This window comes from Xenopus tropicalis, chromosome 1, assembly GCF_000004195.4.
Source record: "Xenopus tropicalis strain Nigerian chromosome 1, UCB_Xtro_10.0, whole genome shotgun sequence".
Classification (NCBI taxonomy): Eukaryota; Metazoa; Chordata; class Amphibia; order Anura; family Pipidae; genus Xenopus; species Xenopus tropicalis.
Genome location: NC_030677.2, coordinates 110,842,356 through 110,865,241, shown reverse-complemented (window position 1 = coordinate 110,865,241; position 22,886 = coordinate 110,842,356). Strand labels below are relative to the sequence as shown.

The 22,886-nt window shown below is 36.9% G+C and overlaps 1 protein-coding gene across 2 annotated transcripts in view; it reads left to right on the top strand.

Moving 5' to 3' along the window:
• The window catches only part of dgkq (diacylglycerol kinase theta), a 102,191-nt gene that overhangs the window by 65,223 nt on the left and 14,082 nt on the right, over positions 1 to 22,886 (top strand). For both annotated transcript variants that reach the window (XM_031906820.1, XM_002935871.5), the window contains exons 8-15: positions 7,544 to 7,644; positions 8,861 to 9,084; positions 13,191 to 13,281; positions 15,643 to 15,697; positions 16,439 to 16,500; positions 16,855 to 17,005; positions 18,333 to 18,371; positions 19,171 to 19,286. In XM_031906820.1, coding sequence (XP_031762680.1) covers positions 7,544 to 7,644; positions 8,861 to 9,084; positions 13,191 to 13,281; positions 15,643 to 15,697; positions 16,439 to 16,500; positions 16,855 to 17,005; positions 18,333 to 18,371; positions 19,171 to 19,286 — 839 coding nt within the window. The remainder of the gene's footprint in view (positions 1 to 7,543; positions 7,645 to 8,860; positions 9,085 to 13,190; positions 13,282 to 15,642; positions 15,698 to 16,438; positions 16,501 to 16,854; positions 17,006 to 18,332; positions 18,372 to 19,170; positions 19,287 to 22,886) is intronic.

The window sequence follows — 22,886 nt, the reverse complement described above, 5'->3', positions numbered from 1 at the left end:
TGTTATTTTGAATGCAGAGTGATGAATACCTTTTAGATAAATTATTTCCCACCTCAATATAGGTTGAAATAAAATAGTAGCACAAAATGCAACAATCCGATTCGTTTATATATCTGGGGGAGTTTTAGTGACCCTTTGAGACTTTAAAGATGGCCATACACGGGCAGATTTCTGCTGCCGAATACAGTCCCTAGAGCGATGGGGCAGCTTATCTGCCCGTGTATGGGCCCACTCGGCCGAGATCTGGCCTAAAATCATGATCAGGCAGGTTTGATATTCTGTCGGATCAGGGACCACATCGGCTTGTTGATGCGGCCCCCGATTCGCCAGCCCTTGTGCCTGGTATTGCCCACCTATACTACAATATCTAAGGGCACAAAAGGTGCACATTTGCTCCATTTGGCTACTTGCACCAGGCCCAAGCCCCTATCAGGCGTTGACTGGTGTGGACAAATGTTTGGGCCCATAAATGTTTCAGTATTCTCCAGGCTTGTTCAAGACTTCCAGTATTTACCTATGTGTGGACACCTTATGGGTTGAAGGCAGATTTCTTCTCTAGATAAAATGGTTCAGTGTGAGATGCAGTTCATACAGCTATAGGAAATTCACATTTTTGTGTTTTAACCACTACATTTGCAGCATTTAGGAATGCATTGGGTCTGTATGTTCCAGCCTAATAAAAAACACAACAATGTATATTTGTGCTATTAGTATTAGAGTGTTTGAAATGTAAGACCAAGTATTTTCACATAATGTTCAACTGCATCTCAGAATTAACATGCCTTTCATTATTGTTTGGGTAGAATTAAGCTTTTTTTTTAACAACACAAACTAATTTTAGAACAGTTTTTAAACAGTATTTGGCTTTTCATTAAAACCCCTTCTTTTAAACTATACTCAGATCATACCTTATACCCAGGTCTTTAGAAAAGTGTTCTGTAAACTGTGCTTATGAGCAGTCAATGTTATGTATTTGTTGTGTTAATACCTTACAAATTTTGCGCTATTAGTTTCCTCAAGCAACAGAACTGAAAGGACGCCTTCTCACCTTTGAAATAGAAAGTGTTATATTCAAGCTACTCCCAAGCTGTACACTATTATAATCAAAATAACAGATTTTGCAAAGTTCCTAGAATGTCTCAGTTTAATGTTTTTACTGTAATTACTGAGTATGAGATCAACACTTCCCTGATATAGAGGTATATTAACAGTATTTTTGACTGCAATGAAAAAAAAATAGCTTAAGTGCGTGATTAATATAAACTACACACTACTCACCTGCCTACTCCAACACCACATACCACACCCCTATTTTATGATTTCACCATTCCCACAAATCAAGCCTGTTACAGATTCAGTTGAATTTATGAAATTTGTCTCATCTGGACCTTGGCACCTGGCAACATGCACCCACCCTTTGTATGGTTAGACATGGAGGCTTGACTTTGGTTACTTTATGGCTTCCTATTTTAAATATAGCAGCTCAAATAGGGTCTGTGAACGCAGACTTAAACTGTATTGGACAGAAAACTGCTGTAACATAACTGTAAATGATTTGTGTCTTATTTTTGTTATAATTTTTGTGAAATTGATTCATTTCTTAAAACAAATTAAAATGTTCATCTGCAGAAGGCCTGTATTTTTCACATTCCACAGTAAGCAGAAGAATAGTTAAAACAGAGCTTTTACCAGCTGCAGACCTTTTTACAAGTATTATTTTTCACTTCTTTCCGAGTTTAACTCGAAAAAATGATCAAAACTACTATAGGTCTTGCAAGTTCATGTTCAGAAGTAGAGCAGGATATCCTACAGTTACGCTGACATCAGTTTCAAGAAAGGGGGACAAATAAAACAATATTTATGGAGTTGTGTATCTATAAATGTGGACAGAAAGGGAAGGAAGTTCAGTAATTTGGAAATAGTTGAACACAGGAAAGCCAATAACAACACTTTGTGTAGTCTATGGATTTAATTTCCTAGGACACTCCTCCTCTTTTGTGTGTCCGGAAATCCTTTTAAGCAGGGTAAATGGTCCTGGGAGAAATTGTATCTATTTATATCCATGCAGCAAGCATTCTTAAATCAAGACAATGTGTGCTTTCATTTCACCTAACTTCATTCATTCTATTCTTTCGAACTCAAACTGGGTTAGTGAGCTGTAATGCCAGTCAGTTTTAAAAATTATTTAAAAAAAAAAAAAAAATACACCTCCCCTTTGCAAATGTTATTTTATTAGATATAATGCTTTTTTTTATTTAAACTGAATAAGTGCATTTTGGGACTTGTATATATGCCACAGTTAAATTGCTACTTTTGATGTACTTGAACAACAGTGCACACACTGTATAAAGGCAAGTTCTGATGTCAGAGAACACAGTTCATATAGTAAATAATATAAACATATTATAAGTCACCAAGGCAGAAGGCCGGGTGCTTTTATACAGTTTATCAAACTTGGAGATTACTTTTAATAGCCCTATTTTTTAAAGGGGACGTATAATCATCCTATTAAGCTACAGGAATACTGTCATGTGAAAACATGTTTTTTTCAAAACTCATCAGTAGCATAGAGCTTCTCCAGCAGAATTCTGCATTGATATCAGTTTCTCAAAAACACAAACAGATTTTTTTTTTCACAGGGGGCTAGCCATATTCTCATTTCCCAGGGTGCTACAGTCATGTGACCTTTGCTCTGATAAACATAAGTGTCAAATCACCTCCCTCCCAGCAGCCGATGAGCAGAACAACGGGAAGGTAGCAAGATATATATATCAGAATAGCACTCAATACTAAGAAATCCTGGTCCGGCTTGGGACTTATCCAGTTACACAGGAGTAGGAGAAACAATAGGTTACCTGAAAGCAGTTCTAATGTGTAGTGCTGGATCCTTCTTACATTTGTTGGTTCAAGAATACAATTTTAAATGGTAGAGTGAATTATTTGCTATGACAACAGTGTAATTTAGAAATAATAAGAACACCATAAAAATCATGACAGTATCCAAGTGATACTGACTTGAAAAAACTACATTTTAAAATTCATTTTAAAATATTAATCTACATAAAAAGTTCTCTATAGGTCATGTTGATCATTTTTTGATGATAGGGCTGCTTTTGTAAGTAATTGTTACTTGAAGTTCCTAAACCTTATTGTGCCTTCTCAGCCAGTCAGTTATAGCTAACAGACTCCTGCTGCACAAATATGGCAGCCCGTTCATAGAGGAACATGGATCAGATAGGGAATTTAAAAGTATCCGGCAAATACTTTTATGGCAAAATTATAAAAATGCAAAGACAATGTTATGATAGATGGTGTAAGGCAGTGCTGTCCAACTGGCAGCCCGCGACCCCCCTCTTTGTGGCCCCACACCTGTCTGGCTGCTTTGATGGCTTACCTTTGTGTAAGATTTAAATGGTATCAGTACTGAGCTTAACTGGCCCCCTGCATGGTTCTCACCTCAGATTCAGGCTGTAATCCCTCTGTATTGTTTAAACATGTAATCCCCTGTGTTGTTCACACCTTTTAATCTCTGCATTGTTCACCCCCTGCAGTGTTCACACCTCAGGCTCAGGCTGTAATCACCCATATTGTTTTCCTGTTCACACCTCAGACATTGTATGTACTGCCTGGTCTATGCTGCCTGTGTGTAGGCAGGGTAGGGCAGGCATAGTATGGCACACACAGGCAGCATAGGGCAGGGAGGGTATGGCACACACAGGGAGCATAGGGCAGGGAGGGTATGGCACACACAGGCAGCATAGGGCAGGCAGAGTATGGCACACAGGCAGGGTAGGGCAGGCAGAGTATGGCACACACAGGCAGCGTAGGTCAGGCAGCGTAGGGCAGGCAGAGTATGGCACACACAGGCAGCGTAGGGCAGGCAGAGTATGGCACACAGGCAGCGTAGGGCAGGCAGAGTATGGCACACACAGGCAGTATAGGGTAGGCAGAGTATGGCACACACAGGCAGTATAGGGTAGGCATAGTATGGCACACACAGGCAGCATAGGGCAGGGAGGGTATGGCACACACAGGGAGCATAGGGCAGGGAGGGTATGGCACACACAGGCAGCATAGGGCAGGCAGAGTATGGCACACACACAGGCAGCATAGGGCAGGCAGAGTATGGCACACAGGCAGGGTAGGGCAGGCAGAGTATGGCACACAGGCAGGGTAGGGCAGGCAGAGCATGGCATACACAGGCAGCATAGGGCTGGCAGATCATGGCACACACAGGCAGGGTAGGGCTGAGTATGGCACACACAGGCAGCATAGGGCAGGCAGAGTATGGCACACACAGGCAGTATAGGGCAGGCAGAGTGCTGCCTCTGTGTGCCATACTCTGCCTGCCCTATGCTGCCTGTGGAAGATGAACCTGGCAGGGGTTTGTTTTGGGAGTTTGTTAGCAGTTGGAAATAGCGATGAAATGGTCCCTAAGGTGTGTAATTATGTGCTGGGGGTTGCTGTGCTCTCCACAGGGGAGGAGGAGGCATAGGGATTTAAGGGTATGTCTTAATATGACATAATAGAATTCTTTCACATATGAATGATGGTGTGAGTAAGGATGATGCATTTGGGTTTTTGCTGCACTACCACCATAGTGATAAAATGGGTGTGGTTTGAAGTGGGCGGAGTTTAAAGGGGGAGTGGTCAAAACTGGCTTCCATTAGCGGCCCTCCACCATGTATGCGCGAGAAATTCCGGCCCTCGGCACCGCAGAAGTTGGACAGCACTGGTGTAAGGCATTCTGTTCCCTAAAAACAAGTACATTTCCATTATACATGCATTATTTTTTTTCTTAAAGTTGTAAAATTAAACAATCTTCAGCTCAGTGTGGCTATACACACACCAATATTATTATATTGGGCAATGCTGAAAACATTTTAGCGGGCGCCTTTGAAGGATCAATGATCTTTCCTTCAGCCAATAGTCATTGGCTTGTAATTTTAGCGTGTATGGCCACCTTAAGCTGTTCAAAAAACTTGGGCAATCACCAGCTGTCCTGTTCTTTAGTGCAAGGGGACCCCATTGGAACAGAGAATACGCACCCAGTGACAAGCGTACTTGCTTCCAATTACATCAGAATCAAAGCACAGGCTGACCAAGGCTGCAGAGTAAACTGAATGGTTTATTTTTACAACAGTAAGAAAAAAAGAATGCATTTATATTAGTAACTTCCTTGTTCATTTGGGGGATTCTAACAGATTCCCTTTACTACATGCAATGGCTGTACATCCCTTTGTACAGGGTAATTATTATTATCAGTATTATTATTCTGCCACTGCTGCATTTCATTATTATTATTGGAAAACTATACCCCCAGAATGAATACTTAACCAACAGATAGTTTATATTATGTTAATTGACCTATTAAAGAATCTCACCAAACTGGAATATATGTGTGTGTGTATATATATATATATATATATATAATTTCAGTAAATATTGCCCTTTTACATCTTTTCCCTTTGTGCTCCCTCAGAGATCACGTGGCAGGAAATAATGCAGCACTAACTGTAACAGGAAGTAGTGTGGAAAAAAAAAAAAGACATTAATTGGCTGATGGGGCCTAGCGTGTATATGTGCCTTGGCTTGCTTGTGTGCACATCCCAGGAGGTGGCCCTTATTTATTAAAATGGCATTTTTAGGATTACCCAATAGCAAATACAGGTATGGGACCTGTTATCCAGAATGTACCTGAATTCGGATTAGGAATCTTTCCGTAATTTGGATCTTCATAACTTAATTCTGCTAAAAATCATTTAAATATTGAATAAACCTAATAGGCTTGCTTTGCCTCCAGTAAGGATTAATTACATCTTTGTTGGGATCAAGTACAAGGTACTGCTTTATTATTACAGAGAAAAAGGAAATCATTTTTCAAAATTAAAATTATTTGCTTATAATGGAGTCAATGGGAGATGGCCTTTCCGTCATTTGGAACTTTCTGGATAACGGGTTTCCGGATAAGGGATCCCATACCTGTACTACTAAAAAAAAAAGTATATTTTTCTGAAAATGGTTTATTTAGATGCAGCAGGGTTTTACATATGACCTTGTTTATGCAGTATATTTTTATAGAGACCTACATTGTTTGGGGGTACAGTTTTCCTACTAAGTATGACAGTATGAGTCCTGGAGAAAGGATCTTAATGTAGATTATATTCTAATTAAATAGTAAATAGACATTTGCAGTGCAAACTACAGTACATTTTGAACTGTTTTTATAACCAAATACTTTTTCTATAACTGTTCTGTAAGTCAGTGGTAATAACACTAATAAAAAAACTTTCTAAATTTACTGCCTTGATTTCCTCTGCCACCCTCTCCTTTATTTGCTCAATTTTCACCCTGTCAAAATGCAGTCTTTTTTTCTTCAGGTAGCATCAAGAGTATATGACATTGTGGAATTTTAAATGAGGCACTCATTTACTTCCATATCACATCTTTTTTTATATCAACCCACAGATTCAACTCATCTATTTTGAATGATACTGTCAGGCTTATCCACCTCTTCAGATTTTTTTTTATTCACCACCCCCACATTGTATTGAAAAATCCATAACCAATCCATAACTTCATTTTCTGACCGTGAAATTACGCCAATGTAATCTGGTACTGTTGCTTATTCTGTACATGTCATATTTCACTCTTGAATCTTATTTTAAACCAAAGAATGGTGAACTTAAAGGAATAAGAGCAAAGCAAGATGGGAAATCTTTTTTGTAGATTATTAGGACTTTAAGTAATGTCCACTAACTATGGTTTTCATTCTGAATTTAGTTGCAACATTTAAAATGTTTTATTTAGATATGTGGAAAATATTGGAGATGAATAAATCAACATAACAAAAAACCTGAGATATAGTTTGTAGAATATTAATGTAAAAGTACTATCTGGAAACTCGCTATCCAGAAAGTTCTGATTTACGGAAAGGCCATTTCCCATAGACTTCATTATAAGCAAATAATTCTAATTTTTAAAATGATTTCCTTTTTCTCTGTGATTAATGTAATGATTACATGTAATAAAACAGAACATTGTACTTGATCCCAACTAAGATATAATTAATCCTTATTGGAGGCAAACAAGCCTATTGGGTTTATTTCATGTTTAAATGATATTTAAATTATGGAGAGCCAAATTATGAAAAAATCCCTGGAAAACCCCAGATCCTGAGCATTCTGGATAACAGGTCCCATACCTGTAGTAATAAAACAGTGCCTTGTACTTGATCCCAACTAAGATATAATGAATCCTTATTGGAGGCAAAACAATCCTATTGGGTATAATTATTATTTAAATTATATTTTTAGTAGATTTAAGGTAGGGAGATCTAAAGACCCCTGAAAGCCTGAGGTCCCAAGCATTCTGGGTAACAGGTCCCATAGCAGTTTTCATTTTTAGTCTTTGCCCTTGCAGTATAAGAAATGTCACGTGTTGATTTGTTTGTCTTTTTAAGGTGGGTTTGTGCCAACACTGAGTCCTTAAACTCTGTTTTCTATTTGTTTGACATTTGTCACATTGTTTCCTTTTGTTTTAGGCAAACAAAGTTTAAAGATTTATGATGGTCATGATGCTGTTAAACGCAACCAGCCCAGAATAATCTCAGTACCAAGGATTGCAAAGAGTGAAGAAGTAGTGGTAAATGTGATTTCCTCCAATTAGCATGAGTTTCTTTCAACTGAACTACTTATAGCCAGCTAGAAATACATTTTGTTCATACTTCATACTTTTTTCACCATAGAACACAAGGAAAAATATTTTTCCAAAGCTATAATTCTATTCTGTTTGTGCTGGATAAAAGTAAACTGCTGCTTGTTTGCTATAGGATACTGCACAGTAGAAAACTCTAGGGGTTCAGTCAACCATATGCTCTTCACTATCACTGTTCATGATATAGGGCCAACAAGCAGTACTATAATATAAAAAAACTGGGGTATTAAATTAACACACAGGTTACAGAAGGGTACAGAATAACATAGTATTAGAGGGTGCTTCTCACAATATTTTTTTTAAATATCATTGGATATCTTTTTAGATCTTTAGGTGGAGAAGGGTGCTTTGACTGCTTGTTTTTGACAGATTAAAACACCCCGTGTGCTATAGCAACATTTTCTTAGACTCACTCCCCACTATTATCAATATATACCGGTATATGTATATGTAGGACATTAAGACATTCTATGCATTTAGTTACCCAGCAATGGCCGCCCCTTTAAGTAAAACAGGGATTGTTTATATATTGATAATGGGTTAGTGCAGAAGGACCTCTTGTTGCTGTCTGTATAAATTTTGTGGTCACAGCCTCATGGCACTCTTGCCTAATGGTTAAAAATTTAGTGGGGAGCAAAACTTCCCTTTGTTTGCTATAATTTTTTTAGACTTGCTGCAATGATAGGACTCTTGGTTCTGTTATCCAGAATGCTTTGTGTCTGGGGCTTTGCAGATAAGGTTTTTTTGTCATCTGAATCAACATACTAAAACACATTTAAACATCAAATAGACCTAGTAGAGTTGTTTGAGGCCAGTACCTTGTAATGATTTTAACAATTAGTATTATTTGTTTAAATTTACTCTATTACCCTATCATAATTCAGAGCTTTCTGGATATCAGATATCCAGGTAGGATATCCCATACCTATACAACATTCAACTTTCAGGTTGTTAGCTGTTGCTTAAAAGACAAACAAATGGGTCAGTCTCTGTGAAACCCATGCCACATTTTCTCACTGCTAGAAAAAAAATACCCACTAGTGTTTTCATTATAAAAATGCCAGCAGTGGTCTAGGCAGATGTGCAATACAAGGCTTAAAATAAAGAGAAGCACTTAAACATTCCCCCTTCTAACCTGTTACAGGAGGCTGCCCTGAGAGCTTACTATATTCCAGATGAGCCCCAGGATTATGAACTTCAGACACTGATGCAGCAGACTTTAGTCAGTGATGACATTATAAACAGAAATGGTGCAATGGAGGATGGCAAAGTTGGATCTGTGTTCAAGGAGGCAACCCCGGAAGCTTGGATGATAAGGGCCAAACCAAAGGAGCGTGAAATTTTAAAAATATATCCTGGATGGATGAAGTAAGTGAAATGTATTAAAATCACCAGAAGCAAGTTTCAGGTACTCAACATGACAGCAGTAGATGGTCTAAATTATTTATACAGTAGGTTTCTTGTTTAAAGGGGAAATATTGTAAAAATTGTGTGATACAAGCTTTATGTCATTGTATTAAAAACAATAAATTAAAAATCCTGTACAGTTTTTGGAATAATAAGGTTATTCTTCACAATCCATAAGCAATTTCTCTCTTTCCATGTGAGTTGCCACCTGGTAAGTAATTCACCTGCCTAGCTTGGAAATAACTTGATATCACAAATTTGCTAGGAATTTATTTTCCCCTAAATTTGTAATACTGACTTCAACCCCCCTCCCCCTCTACCCCAACCTGACTACATTTCACCCCTAATGCACACTCTTGATCTAGCAGCTCTCCCAAACTCTGTCGTCCTGCTTTGGGCATTCCCAAACCTCAAATTCCCACTTCTAGAGTGCTGTCATACTGCATCCCTTACATCATGGCGCAGAACCCCTACGAGACCGACCGGTAAAGGGCTGCAGGAAAGGTGGCAATTTACTCAACGTGCAGCTCAGTGTTAAAATTAGTTAATGACAGATAGCTCCAAGGGCAATGACACAAGGGATGTTTTGTTGCCCATGATAAATCTTAGCTACCATGGAGGACAAAATGTCCCTTGTTTGTGGGGAAACAAACATGGCGCATCTTCTTTCCTTGAGAGGCAACATTAGGCTTATTCACAAAGTAGCTACGCTGCTGTTGTATATCCACTGGCAATTTACATTATTGCCGTTGGGTAAGCGTGTTGAAGGAGATTATTCGCCCACGGTAACGATGTTTTATTGTGGGCAACTAATTTCCTGATGTGTCATTGCCCTAATAAATGTCAGCGCAAAGGGTGCACATACCAGTATATTTGGCCAGTCAAAATCTGACTGACCCCCTCATGAAGAGGGAATGATTGCTGTGAGGAAATACTATGATTATTTTAGAAACCGTACAGATTATATGATTATAAATAGAAAGCTTCTAATTTAAATGAAACTCATTTACATTTTAATTATTAATAACTTTTAGTATGTTATAGGACCAATTCTAAGCAGCTTCCTTATTTGTTTTATATGGTTTTTGAAGCGTTAGCACGCCTGTTCTGCCTAATTCCAGCCTAATACAGGTATGGGATCCCTTATCTGGAAACCCGTTATCCAGAAAGCTCCGAATTACGGAAAGCCTGTCTCCCATAGACTCCATTTTAATCAAATAATTCAGAATGTTAAAACTGATTTCCTTTTTCTCTGTAGTAATAAAACAGTACCTTGTAATTGATCCCAACTGAGATATAAATAATCCTTATTGGAGGAAAAACAATCCTATTGGGTTTAATTAATGTTTTATTGATGTTTTAGTAGACTTAAGGTATGGAGATCCAAATTACGGAAAGACCCCTTATCCAGAAAACCCTTGGTCCCGAGCATTCTGGATAACTGGTCCTATACCTGTATTGAAAATGTTGTCAGGTTCTCACTGACACTAACGACCAATAAACAGACTTCAGTTTTATTGCTATTTTTTATTGTTTATTTGTTCTCTGGCCCTGCCCCATTGATTTTTCCATTCTGACTTCTGACAAAACTGCTGCCTGGTTGCTAATGTAATTATATGCTAGGAACCAGACAAAAGTTGAAGTTCCAGCAAACTGCAGAACACAAAACATAAATATTTTGAAAAAAAAAATGTAAATTATATCTCTTCATACTGCTGCCTTCATCATACTACAAGTAAATTTTAAAGTAAAAAACCCCTGTCCCCTCCCTTTAATCTGTAGAAGTAGAATAACTTCCTGTTTAAGTCACTTTTTCATGTATAGTCCAACGCTTCTATGCATTTGCGGGATGCGATCATACTGACAACAATATAAAGTTTTCTCTTTACTTTTTGTATATTTCTTGTACACATTGAAAAACAGGAAGATGCCGGTAGTTTGACATACTGTTGTTTAACCATTTAAATGAGGATGTGGTGACAGCAGATAAGTATTCTTGCGGTTTCTGAAAATTAGATAAACTAGGCAGCTTTCTTTTCAGTATGGTGAATTGGGCAAATATACTGAAGCATTATAACGAACTGCTTCAGTAAAAGGGCAAATGCATCATTTACATGCATGTATAAGAAGTTCTTGTACCTTGATAACTGGGATGCACCGAATGCAGGATTTGGTTTGAGATTCATCTAAGATTCTGCCTTTTTTAGTAGGATTTGGCTTCGGCCAAAACCATGTGCTTAGCTGAACCAATCCAAACCCTTAAAATCACGTGACTTTTTGTCACATAAACACACAAATTGAAAATGTTTTCCTGTGTGCACGCTTTTCTTTAACCCTTCTGTTGCCACCTTTGCATAAGCAAATAAGGATTCGGTTTGGTATTTGGCCAAATTTTTAAGAAGGATTCGGCTGAATCCCAAAACGGTAAGCCAAAAAGGTCTTCTGCCATAGAATTTTGTTACTTTACTGCCCTGTACCTCATCCCCTTGAAATTGTGAATTCCCTAAGTTTTGCTGCCAAAGGCTTGCCATTCACTGTTCAAAAACAGGTTTAAAAAGATTATTATTGAGCCAAGCCTTTGTAATTTAAATGAACAAAGTTGCTCTTTATAGTCTTTTTAACTATTTCTCTCTATTCATTATAGTTGGCCATCCATGGCAAAACTTTTATGGCCAAAGATTTTTTATACTGTCCAAAGATCTGGCCACTAGATACTAGTGAATGCCCACTTAATATCCCCCATTATTGTGCTTATTCATCAGTATTTTCATCACTGACACTTATTCAGTATGGACAGGTATGTCTTTCTACTCCAAAGTACAAAATGTTACCTTAAATTTTGCTAACATTTCTGAAAATTGCCAGAAAGACCATGCCAATGTAGAACCACAAACAAGCAGTTAATAGTGCCATTCATTCTCCAGTATAGGGCAGGCTTATTATCAAGTATGAAACCAAGGGGGTGGTTTCATGCATGCTATGAGTAAAACGCTACTTTCTTTCAGTGCAAAATAACTGGGAAAGAAGCAAAGATTTGCATTTTTATGAAGCACTATATACACTTAGGGGCACATTTACTAAGACACGAATCTGAACCGAATTGGAAAAATTCCGATTTGAAAATGAACATTTTGCGACTTTTTCGTATTTTTTGCGATTTTTTCGGCGTCTTTACGACTTTTCGGAAATTGTCGCGACTTTTTCGTTACCAATACGATTTGCGCGAAAAAATGCGAGTTTTTCGTAGCCATTCCGAAAGTTGTGCAAAATCTGGCGATTTTTTCGTAGCGTTAAAACTTGCGCGAAAAGTTGCGCCTTTTTCGTAGCGTTAAAACTTAAAAGGTGCGATGTTTCGCGCAAGTTTTAACGCTACGAAAAAATCTCAACTTTTTGCGCAAGTTTTAACGCTACGAAAAATCGCCAGATTTTGCGCAACTTTCGGAATGGCTACGAAAAACTCGCGTTTTTTCGTACAAATCGTATTAGTAACGAAAAAGTCGCGACATTTTTCCGAAAAAAATCCCAAAATACCGATCATTACGAAAAAAACGCAATCGGATGCATTCGGCCCGTTCGTGGGTTAGTAAATGTGCCCCTTAGGGTTTTTGTTACACAGCTAGGGAAAGTGCTGATTCCATTTATACTGGTCTCTACTTTGTTGGAGCTCTTCATTGTAGCACAGGGTTTGTGACCAGGCCTTTTGTGATTCAAGGAAGTGACTGAAGACAGCATGAGTAGGACACTATGCCAACAGCAGAAGTTCTGTAAATAAAAGAGAAAACCACTTTAGGACCACTTACAGTTTATGGTGTTGTATGCTTTACTATACATAGTTACATAGTCTACCATATATAATATGTCTTAATCTATTGCGTACACCTCAAAAATATTTTCTTAATATAAGCTTGCAGCCTTTTTGTAAATCCTTGATTGATGATTAATGTGTTATATTTTATACTCAACTTTATCTATATATATATATATATATATATATACACATGTAGTTTTACTTATATGTGTATACTGTATTGACAAATGTTTTGTTATTTCTCAATATTCCTATATAGGGTTGGTGTGGCCTACATATCTATTCCAGTAAATAAAGAACACACAGTTCAAACCGTAATTCAAGAAGTTCTCATACAACTTGGGCGCCAGGTAATTACTTTTTCCAAATTTTAAAGTCACTTTGTATTTAGCTAGCTATATGTTTGGCTAAGTAAGTGGCATATTTGTATTAAAATTTGTATTTATTTTGGCAGTATATATTTTATTGGTTTAAAGGGGAAGGAAAGTCATTTTGTAATTTTGCTGCCAATAGATTTGCCACATTAGTGCCACCTAGAACAAAATATTTATTCAGCAGAAACCATTACCATACCTGAGTAAACAGTTTTACAAGCTTTCTCCGTTTGCTTAAGATAGCAGCTGCCATTTTAAGTAGCTTCCTTCCTGCTCCCGCTCTAGCCGTTATAGCTGAGATCACACAAGGGAGGGGGGAGGGAGTTCTTAGCATTCTGGTGGCAGGGGGAGAAGAAGAGAGGAGACAACTGCACAGACTCTGGCCCAGGGAACTAAGGATGTTTCAGAGAGAGGGTCAGACACTGGAACATCATGTTTACAAAAAAAGAGACAAGAAATCCTGTGTTTCTTTTGATATAGAGGACTCAGTGCAGCATTACTGTAAGTGCTTATGGCTATATTTACATAGACCTTTCTGATAAAGCTTACTTAGTTTTTACCTTTCCTTCTCCTTTAAAATTGTGCAGTAATTATAGAACATAGAGATGCTGGTGATTAGTAGGGATAAGGATGGCCAAGAAAAGAGTTTCTTCCTTTCTCAGTTGCCCTTCGTTGGTAGTTCAGAGCCCCACTGTTTCTTGGGGTGGAAAATAAACCATATAAACGTTCCACCTGGGTGAAGAGGGGGTTTTGGCCACAGCCCACTTAGCATATTTCATCATAATCTAAGTGAAAGCCCCAAATTATATATGCGCAGCTATGGTCCAGCAGTTAAAAACAATCATATATAAGTTTTACTGCAACCCATAACCAAGAACATATGCCAACTGTTGCTTTGACCATAAACTAATAGCATTTATATACACAAGAATATCTTGAAGCTGAAGCAATTATACTGCAACTCACCATGCAGTACAAAATATTTAAGCCTAAAAAACTTGTTTGGCAATACAAAATAATACCAGTTTATAATAATATATATGGATATTGTGACATGCTGACTGCTTGTACACGCAATTTTGGGGGAATTAGCAATGGTAGGCAGGCAGGCATGCAGAGGATCTGGAGCATAGAGACAGGAACACCACATCTTCAGGCAAAACACAGGTTTATTTAGGGCCAGTTCTTCCCAACAGAGACATAAGACATAAGTTCATAAACAGTTCAGGGTTGTGATATGTCCCTCCTTCAGGGTTCTCGCCTTCCAGGGTTAGTTCCACACTCTGGAACACTCAGGCGTCACATTAAGCCTTGCTGAGCCCTCTCAGCACTCATCCGTCTGGTCATAACTCCCTCTGCTCCTTTGCAGTGGCAGGTGGCACCCCCAGCTCCTCTGGGAGTTCCTGACACAGGCAGACCTCCTGCTCTGTGCCCTGCTCTGAGAGTGACCTTCACTCAGTCAAGGTTCAATTCCAACTCCAACACAGCATTACCTGCTGTAAAACCAGGTATTTTACCTGGTGCCATTTGTATTCCACCTTAAACACTGGTGGAAATACACCAAATAATGATCTTTTTCATTGCATCTCTCACAATATATAAAACCTATATAAATATATAAAACACAACTTTTAAGAGGGGAGGAGTAGCAATTTGAAGTAAGGGAGTATAATCTCTCTGTTGACTGCTGTTGCTGCAGTCGATTCATTGGTGCCTAGCAACAAGCAACAGTCGGAAGTCCTGCCTTTGTAGCAGGGTTAAAGCATAAAACCCAACAAACAAGGGCCTTGGTTCACTGGCTCAGGTAGCCATAGCCAATTACCTTCCCTGTCCATGGGGCTACTGGACTGTTTTGATTTGCCTTATTTGACCTATATTTTTTCTGCTACCAAAGTGACAGTTCTATGGTATTTCCTTGCACTAATTGAACAGGTTGCTAATGGCAACTTTGATACAAGGTGTATGTGTATTTTTGTTAGGGTCTGGTCCGCATATTAAAAGGAATCCCACTGCTGCTTACTTGCTCTATTTGTTGGGATCTGTTTTGAGTTTTGGTATCTCCTTCAACATTCCTACAAATATATCATGAATGTGTTTTATCCCCCATATTCCTTTCATGTCTGTTATTTATTTACTAAGGTATTGCCAATGCTGGGTAAATAAATCATACTATAATTTGGTAATAGTAATTGCTGCAGAATTGATATAATGTATTTCTCTTACTCTTTTTTTTTAATTTATCTGGTTGTTTGCTTAGAAAGCAGGAAAATGCTACATGCATATTTTAATGCAATGAACCATGGTTATGTTCACAATATTTGCCATTTGTTTATCTAGAAAGAGAATCTGGAAAATTTTAGGCTGGTGGAAGTCCTTATGAGTAGCAAACAAGGTAAGAAAGTTATATCTAAATCATGTTTAACAATGAAGTTCATTTCCTGTTCTATTTATAAGATCAACCTATAACGGCAGAGACACAGAGCGTTTAGTCGCCGTTTAATCAGTAAGAATTTTTCTCTACATTTATTGGGAAAAAAAATTTAACAAAAAGTCTTGGGATTTTGTATAGAAGCCTGCTGCAACAGGCACCCAGAGTTTTAGCTGTGCCACTATTCTATGGAGATTCTACATATAATTGATCCTTTTTTTATTTGGCTTGGTATGATTGACTGCTTACATGATTACTAGGAAGGAAAACTAATTTTAAACAAATACGCTGCTTTATGCTACTTAGAGGAAACCTCTGAAGAGGATGGTTGATTCTTTTTTTTTTATCCGTTTTTATTTATTTTTATATAGAAAAACAGAAATAAAAATACAAACAATTTAGGATGTCTCTGTGTCTTGTTTTCCTGGTGTATTTAAATGTCAGTAGGGCTCATTTATAAACACTGGGCAAATCTACACCTGGGCAGTAACCCTTAGCAACCAGTCAGTGGTTAGACTTTTCCAGCCAGCTGCAAGTTGAACACTGAAAGCAATCATCTGATTAGTTGCCATAAGTTACTACCCAGGTGCAAATTTGCCCAGTGTTTATAAATAACCCCCAGTGTGTTTTTTCTGGTTTGTATAGTGGAGGTTGCTTCTTAAACAAGAATATTAGAAATATTTTTTTTTCTTCCTATTGTTGTAGTACAGAGGATGGTTTTGCCATTTGAAGAAATCATTTTTGACAGACTTAATGAAGTACGAAAGGTTAGTATTGCAAGACTTGTATTGCAAGTGTGTGTCTTGTTATCCTACTTTGGATTATTATGCCTCACTCTCCTTTTCCTTTGAAATGGTAAGCTTTTGGCAAGTTGGATTTTCCTACCTTTCAATTTTCCTTGCTTTGTATTTGTAATGAGTTCATCTGCTTTAATATAATGTATTAGATCTAACGGCTTTAGTGTGCTGCTGTTGTTGTGCTTTGTTGTACGTTGTATTCCTTACTCCATACAGTGCCACAGGACATTGTTATACTGTATCAGTAAATTTTGTAATTAAAATGCTGTGAAATTTTTCCTTCTGCCTGAATGAAGAAAAATGCTAATGCTCCATTTTTTTCAGACTTCCATTCGCCAAATGAACCAAACAAGATTTTATATTGAAGAAAATGAGAAGCCTGAAATCAAAATACATATATTTATTAGTGGTTTACCTCCTTTGCTTTCTAGCGAAGAATATACAGATCTCCTAAAAGAACATCTAGCTATAAAAGGTGAATGAATTACATCCATTAACTGATTGAGTTTAACACTGAAAAGCTTTTCAGTGTTTGCACTGATGTTATTGATCTTATTTGATGGCATGATTCATCATGCTGAATGGATTAAGCTAGAGTGACATTTCCAAACATGAAATACAAGAGCACCCTTGTAAAGTCACATGACCGTATAGTGATGCTGAAAACTGCAGTCCTTCCCTGTGTGTTCAGGCTCAAAAAAGGTTGCCTGCTCCAACTTGACTGATTACTATTGCATCTAAATAACGGTCCAGATAATGGTTGTTTCTTTAATTTGGAGATCCATACATTGTCTGCTAAAAAAACATTTAAACAGTATGACTGGATTCATTATGATTAGAATCAAGTACAAGGTACTGTTTAATTATTACAAAGAAAAAGGAAATCATTTTTAAAAATTTGAATTATTTAATTAAAATGGATGAGATGGTCATTTCGGAATTTGGAACTTTTTGGAAACAAGTTTCGGAATAATGGATCCCATAACTGTAGGGCCAAATTATCAGATATGTAACTGCTTTTCTGGCTCTTATTTACTTTGTCATGGGAATGAATCACCCAGTTTTTTTTAATTCTATTCATTGCTCTTCTTATTTTATGATAATGTTTTTGATCTGTCTCATATGCACACAGCATTGACCTTGTTTGTATACAGCAACATTCCCAGGAGTGAAACAAATCAATAGTTTCAGCCTGCATGCTTTACAGATTCTTTAGCAAGCAAAAGAATATGGCAAAGAAATCAGCTAGTTGCACGACTAGTAATTATCCATAGCTTTCCCTGTGTAGCACCTGAGTATCTCCCATAAAGACAGTATATTGCTTTCTGAGGAAAATCAAACCTGCCATGTGTCTGTGTCAAGCTAAGATGAGACAAGCCATCTGCAGCAGCATGTACTTAAATAATAATGAGGTGCATGAGAGAAAGAAGTACTGGTCTATATGCACATCAGTAAACTACAATAACAGCAACTACAGCAGTTATATGTGTGTGCTATAACCACATAGCATGGTTATCTACATGCTATATTTTGTGAATATGTATTACAGGAAAGGAAGTAGCATTCAGCACACACTATTTTTTGTGTAACCATATTATAAACTGTCAGTTTTGCAAAAAAAAAAAATTCTAGTATTTAATGTGACACAGTATTTAGCGGTACCCATGTTTCTGTTCCATATCTTTATTTTTGTTACATTTTGTGGGACAATATTTTTCTCATTTGTCAAAAAGAGAGCATAGCATGACTTTTCTGAACCAGCCAAGGCTAAGTAACTTTTTTTTTTTTTTTTTTTTACACAGATAAATTGGTTTCGGTGATACCAGCTTACTCTCCACAAGGTACACTTTTATTTATTAAAAAAAAAATAAACAAGTATATGCCATTTAAATCATGTAAGCATTATTTTGTAGTCAATCCACACGGTTGCAATTGTGTGTAAATTATTTGGTAAAACAAATGCCAGATCAAACTGGCCAATGTTTTGACAGTGCCCTGAAAGATTAGATTATGGGTGGAAGTGTTTAAAGGGATTTTCCAGCAGAATCCTGCATTGATTTTTTTTTTTATTTAATTTTGAAATTTGGGGCTAGACATTTTCTTAGTTTCCCAATTGCCCTCAGCCATGTGACTTGTGCTCTAATAAATTCCAGTCATTCTTTACTCCTTTTTATCTGAAAGCATTTGCATTGTGTAGCACTGGCTCTTTCTGAAAGCTCAGGATCGGGCACAATGCACTGAGATGGCTGCCTACATACAAATATTACAACTCAAAATATATATTTATTGGTTCAAGAATAACATTTTAAAGATAGAATGAATAATTTACAGTGTAACTTAGTAATGCACTATACTTTACACTATAAAAATCATGACAGAAACTATTCAAAATTGTCCAGACATTGATTGTTTATATAGAGAAATGTCAGTCATCTGCTGAACAGAGATACCAGCTTGTCATATAGAAATCTATTTGTTTCTAAGCATATGTAGTAGACTGGGAATTATCTATTTTAGAAGTCAATACAGCGTAGCAACATTAACTGTTGGTCACATGGAAACTTTATTTGCTACCATGTTGTTAGTTTTACAATGGCATTTACAGCATATTCAACACTGATTTGTTTTGTTTTTCTTCAGGTGCTGTTGTCCTGGAAATTTTATGTTTTTCTGAAGCAGAAAGAATATTTATGCTAGTAAAAGACACATCGATTAACAACAAGCAGCTTCATGGTGTTATCATTCCTCATATTATGGTAAATTCAGATGCATTTATTTAATTTTGAGATTTCAATTCTTAACAAATCTTAAGGAGAGCAAATATAAAAATAAAGATTTAACATATTATATTTGAAATTAGTGGGTCTGTTAGTAGTGTTGTAACAAATAATATTTCTTTACATTTCCCATAGTCAGAAGGGTAGAGTAGATTGTTTCTCCTGGTAATCATGTTGCTTGGAGCCACTAAACAAGATAGTCTACTGAAGTGTTATGGCTGGCTCTTTCCCATAGATATTATGTTTAATGTTAATATAATCTCTTAATTTTAATGTGACTTTTCTTGTACAAGGTTATGGTGCATGATCTGTTGACATTGTTTAAAGTGTAAAAAATTCCATTTACAATAGCCATAAATTATGTAATTTTCTGTTTTGCTGCCGCTGTTGGATCTGTCCTATCCCTTACTGTATAGCTTGGCTATATCTGCTTTGCTTTCTATGTAGCATTTAAAGAGCTCTTGTTTGACTTGTTTGCATCTTGTTATTAACACACTGATACATTTCTACATGTCAGTGGAAATGTTACAAAGAGGGTAGTGCATATTAGTTCAAGTCCAGAGAAATTGTAGCTGAATATAAAAATCAAAGGGTCATGGCACACAGAAGCAGGTAAAATACATAATTTGGTTAATCATTCTGTCTCAACAGCAGGATATTTCTTTCTTCCGAGTATGTTTTGGGCAATTTGACACTAATGGGTTCATTAGATTTTCTATGTGCCATTGCTGTAAAGGGCATATTTATAAAACTGTGTAAGTTGCTTAAGAATACAGTTTACATTGCCATGGTATGCCTTGTAAAGTCATGCTTATTTATAAAGCTGTGAAATAATTTTAGAAGTACAAATGTGGGGTCTGTTATCTGAATGCCAGTTATCCAGTGCCATTTCCCAAAGGGTAATGGGGATCTACTCAAAGTCACACACAGTGGATTTCTTCATAAAAATGCATCCACTCCGCGTGTCTGCACCCAGGTCAATGTAATACCTGTAAATGCGGTCACAAATGTGTGGGAAGCCAGCAGATTGGCTAATTCAGGCCAAGAATCAGCCCCATGTGGCAGTACCCATAGTGTCTTATTCAAACAAACAATTATTCGTCTTGGACTGATTAGATATTTCTCTTTTATGATAATTATGATAGTAATAAGACAAGTACCTATTACTTGATGTTCACTAAGTGATTATATATATATATATATATATATATATATATATATATATATATATATACTGTATATATATGTAATGTGCAGATGGCAAAAAATTATTTTGTTGTTGGGTTTTTTTTAGTTTTTTTTTTTTAGTAGCCTTAAGGCATGATGCTCTGCATTACAGAAACAGTCCTTACCTAAAAAAAAAACCAAACCCTGGTCTCAACTATTCTATATAACAGATCCCATAACTGGTACACTGATTAGCTATTTTAATTAACTATTTATGTGATCATACTGCATGCTGTAACTTGACATATAAGGAATAGCAACTGAGCTTTATAAATACACCATTTAATAGGCATAAAACTTATATTTTATACATTTGGCCATAATAGTTGCAGTAATGCATCTTGTTTGCTTGCATGCTAAAAAGTTGCATATGGTGCCATAAAGTAGCAGTGGTTTTGGCTATTGAGCGCAAGGTGTTTCAATCAAAACATGTAGATGCCATGATTCAATGAAAGGACTACTTATATATTTCTTGCTGTGAGTGCTTTCTACATATTGGCTGTGTATCTTTGGTCAGCACCCGGCCGGTACCTATGGAGTGGTGAGTGCCAGTTTTTTAGAGACTACATATATATATATATATATATATATATATATATATATATATATATATATATATAATCATATAGTATTAACAACTAGCACTTCACTACAACCCCCACCTTCCCACACACAAACCGACAGCTTCCTGTCAGCATACTATTGCGCTGACAGTGTCTTAATGGATTCTGTGGTGGGGGGCAGGCCCTGGTGCAGTCACACCACCTCTTTCCCAGTAGTTCCACCACTGTTATGCAACATTATCCCGTATCAGCTATTCATTGACAAATATAATTTGATAAAATCTTAATGGTTTAGGACCTGAAACAGCCCAGAACCCCAAAATTGAATTTAAATTGACCACTTTAAGCGGGAAGTCTTTTAATTCCTATAGGGACCGCAAATTAAGGGAATACCTTATAAGAACACCTAACTTAACCACTGGCTGTCTTTTTCCCTTAGACAGAAATATTAACATGGAAATTATTTTCTGTCAAAAATAGTATGATTAAAAAGGTACAGAATTGGTACGGATGCATGTAATGTCATATAGCTATGCTGGGCTTCTTGTGGCGCCACACAAAGATGTACTGTCCTTTAAATCGGATCATGTTTTCTAATCGGCTTGAAATTCCATATATTTGTTTAAAAGACCCAGAGCCTGTGGGGAATAGCTTTCAATGGCATCCTATATAGACCATTATTGCTTAATATAAATATCGGCTAATGTAAGAATTTTATAAAGGGGGTATCTCAGAACAAAAAATCTTTGTATGATATAAAACAATTTTAACAATCTACTGATGTTATTATCGGGGTGTGAACAGCAGTGTTCTTATTCGCTACATTTTTATTATGTAGGGCCTAATAATACTATAATTATATAGTAGGGCCCAAAGCAATGGTTTATAGAGTTTTAACCCCTGATTGACATTGGGGTTGAGATCTTAGGTGAATGCTGGTTTGCTGTCCCTTTGCTTATATGTTAGATATTCTTAGGAAGATATACAAAATATGTACAATTAACACTGGACATGTGCGGCTGCTACCACATTAAACAGCAACAGTGGGGCTTGAATTCAGAAGATCTGCAAACTGATAAGCTATACAAATTGGTTGTATTATTTTCCCCAAGTGCACTGTGTATTCTATTAGCCCTCACCTCTGGTGGGGGAAGCCATTTTACTATGATAGGTGCCCTTTAAATAAAAAGTAATGCAAAAGTATCTGGGTCTGGGCAGGCAGCCAGTTCAAAGTAAATTGGTTGGCTCTGGCAGTGTACTCAGGTTTGATCAGAATGAATTGGCCCAGACCCAAACAGATATATATGTATCAGTTCAGTTATATGAAACAAAGGTTTAGCCAGTCCTGCATTCTGCTCTGGGATAATTGTGACATTTTACTGGGGCCCCTGTTGTCTTATATATCTGAGGTGCTTCATAAAATCATGGAGGTCATTGTGTCAAAAAAAAAAAAAAAAAAAAAAAAAAATATATATATATATATATATATATATATACACACACACATGTTCTTTATTAGGTGCTGAAGCACATTCTATAATGAGTTCCGCTCTGCTACATTATCAATACATGTTAATGTCACAAGAATGCTTGTGAAGAAATTTGGTGCTGATTCATTTCCTGTTTGCATTTGCACATTTGAGACATGTATATGCATCGTGCGCATTGCAAAGAAATTCCAATGCCTATCCATTTTTTGTTTGTTCTAGTTATCTGCTTCCAAGCCAACGGGGTAAGACATTTACTGCATATGGTCTGACCATACAGATAAAAGTGATAGTCTGTCCTC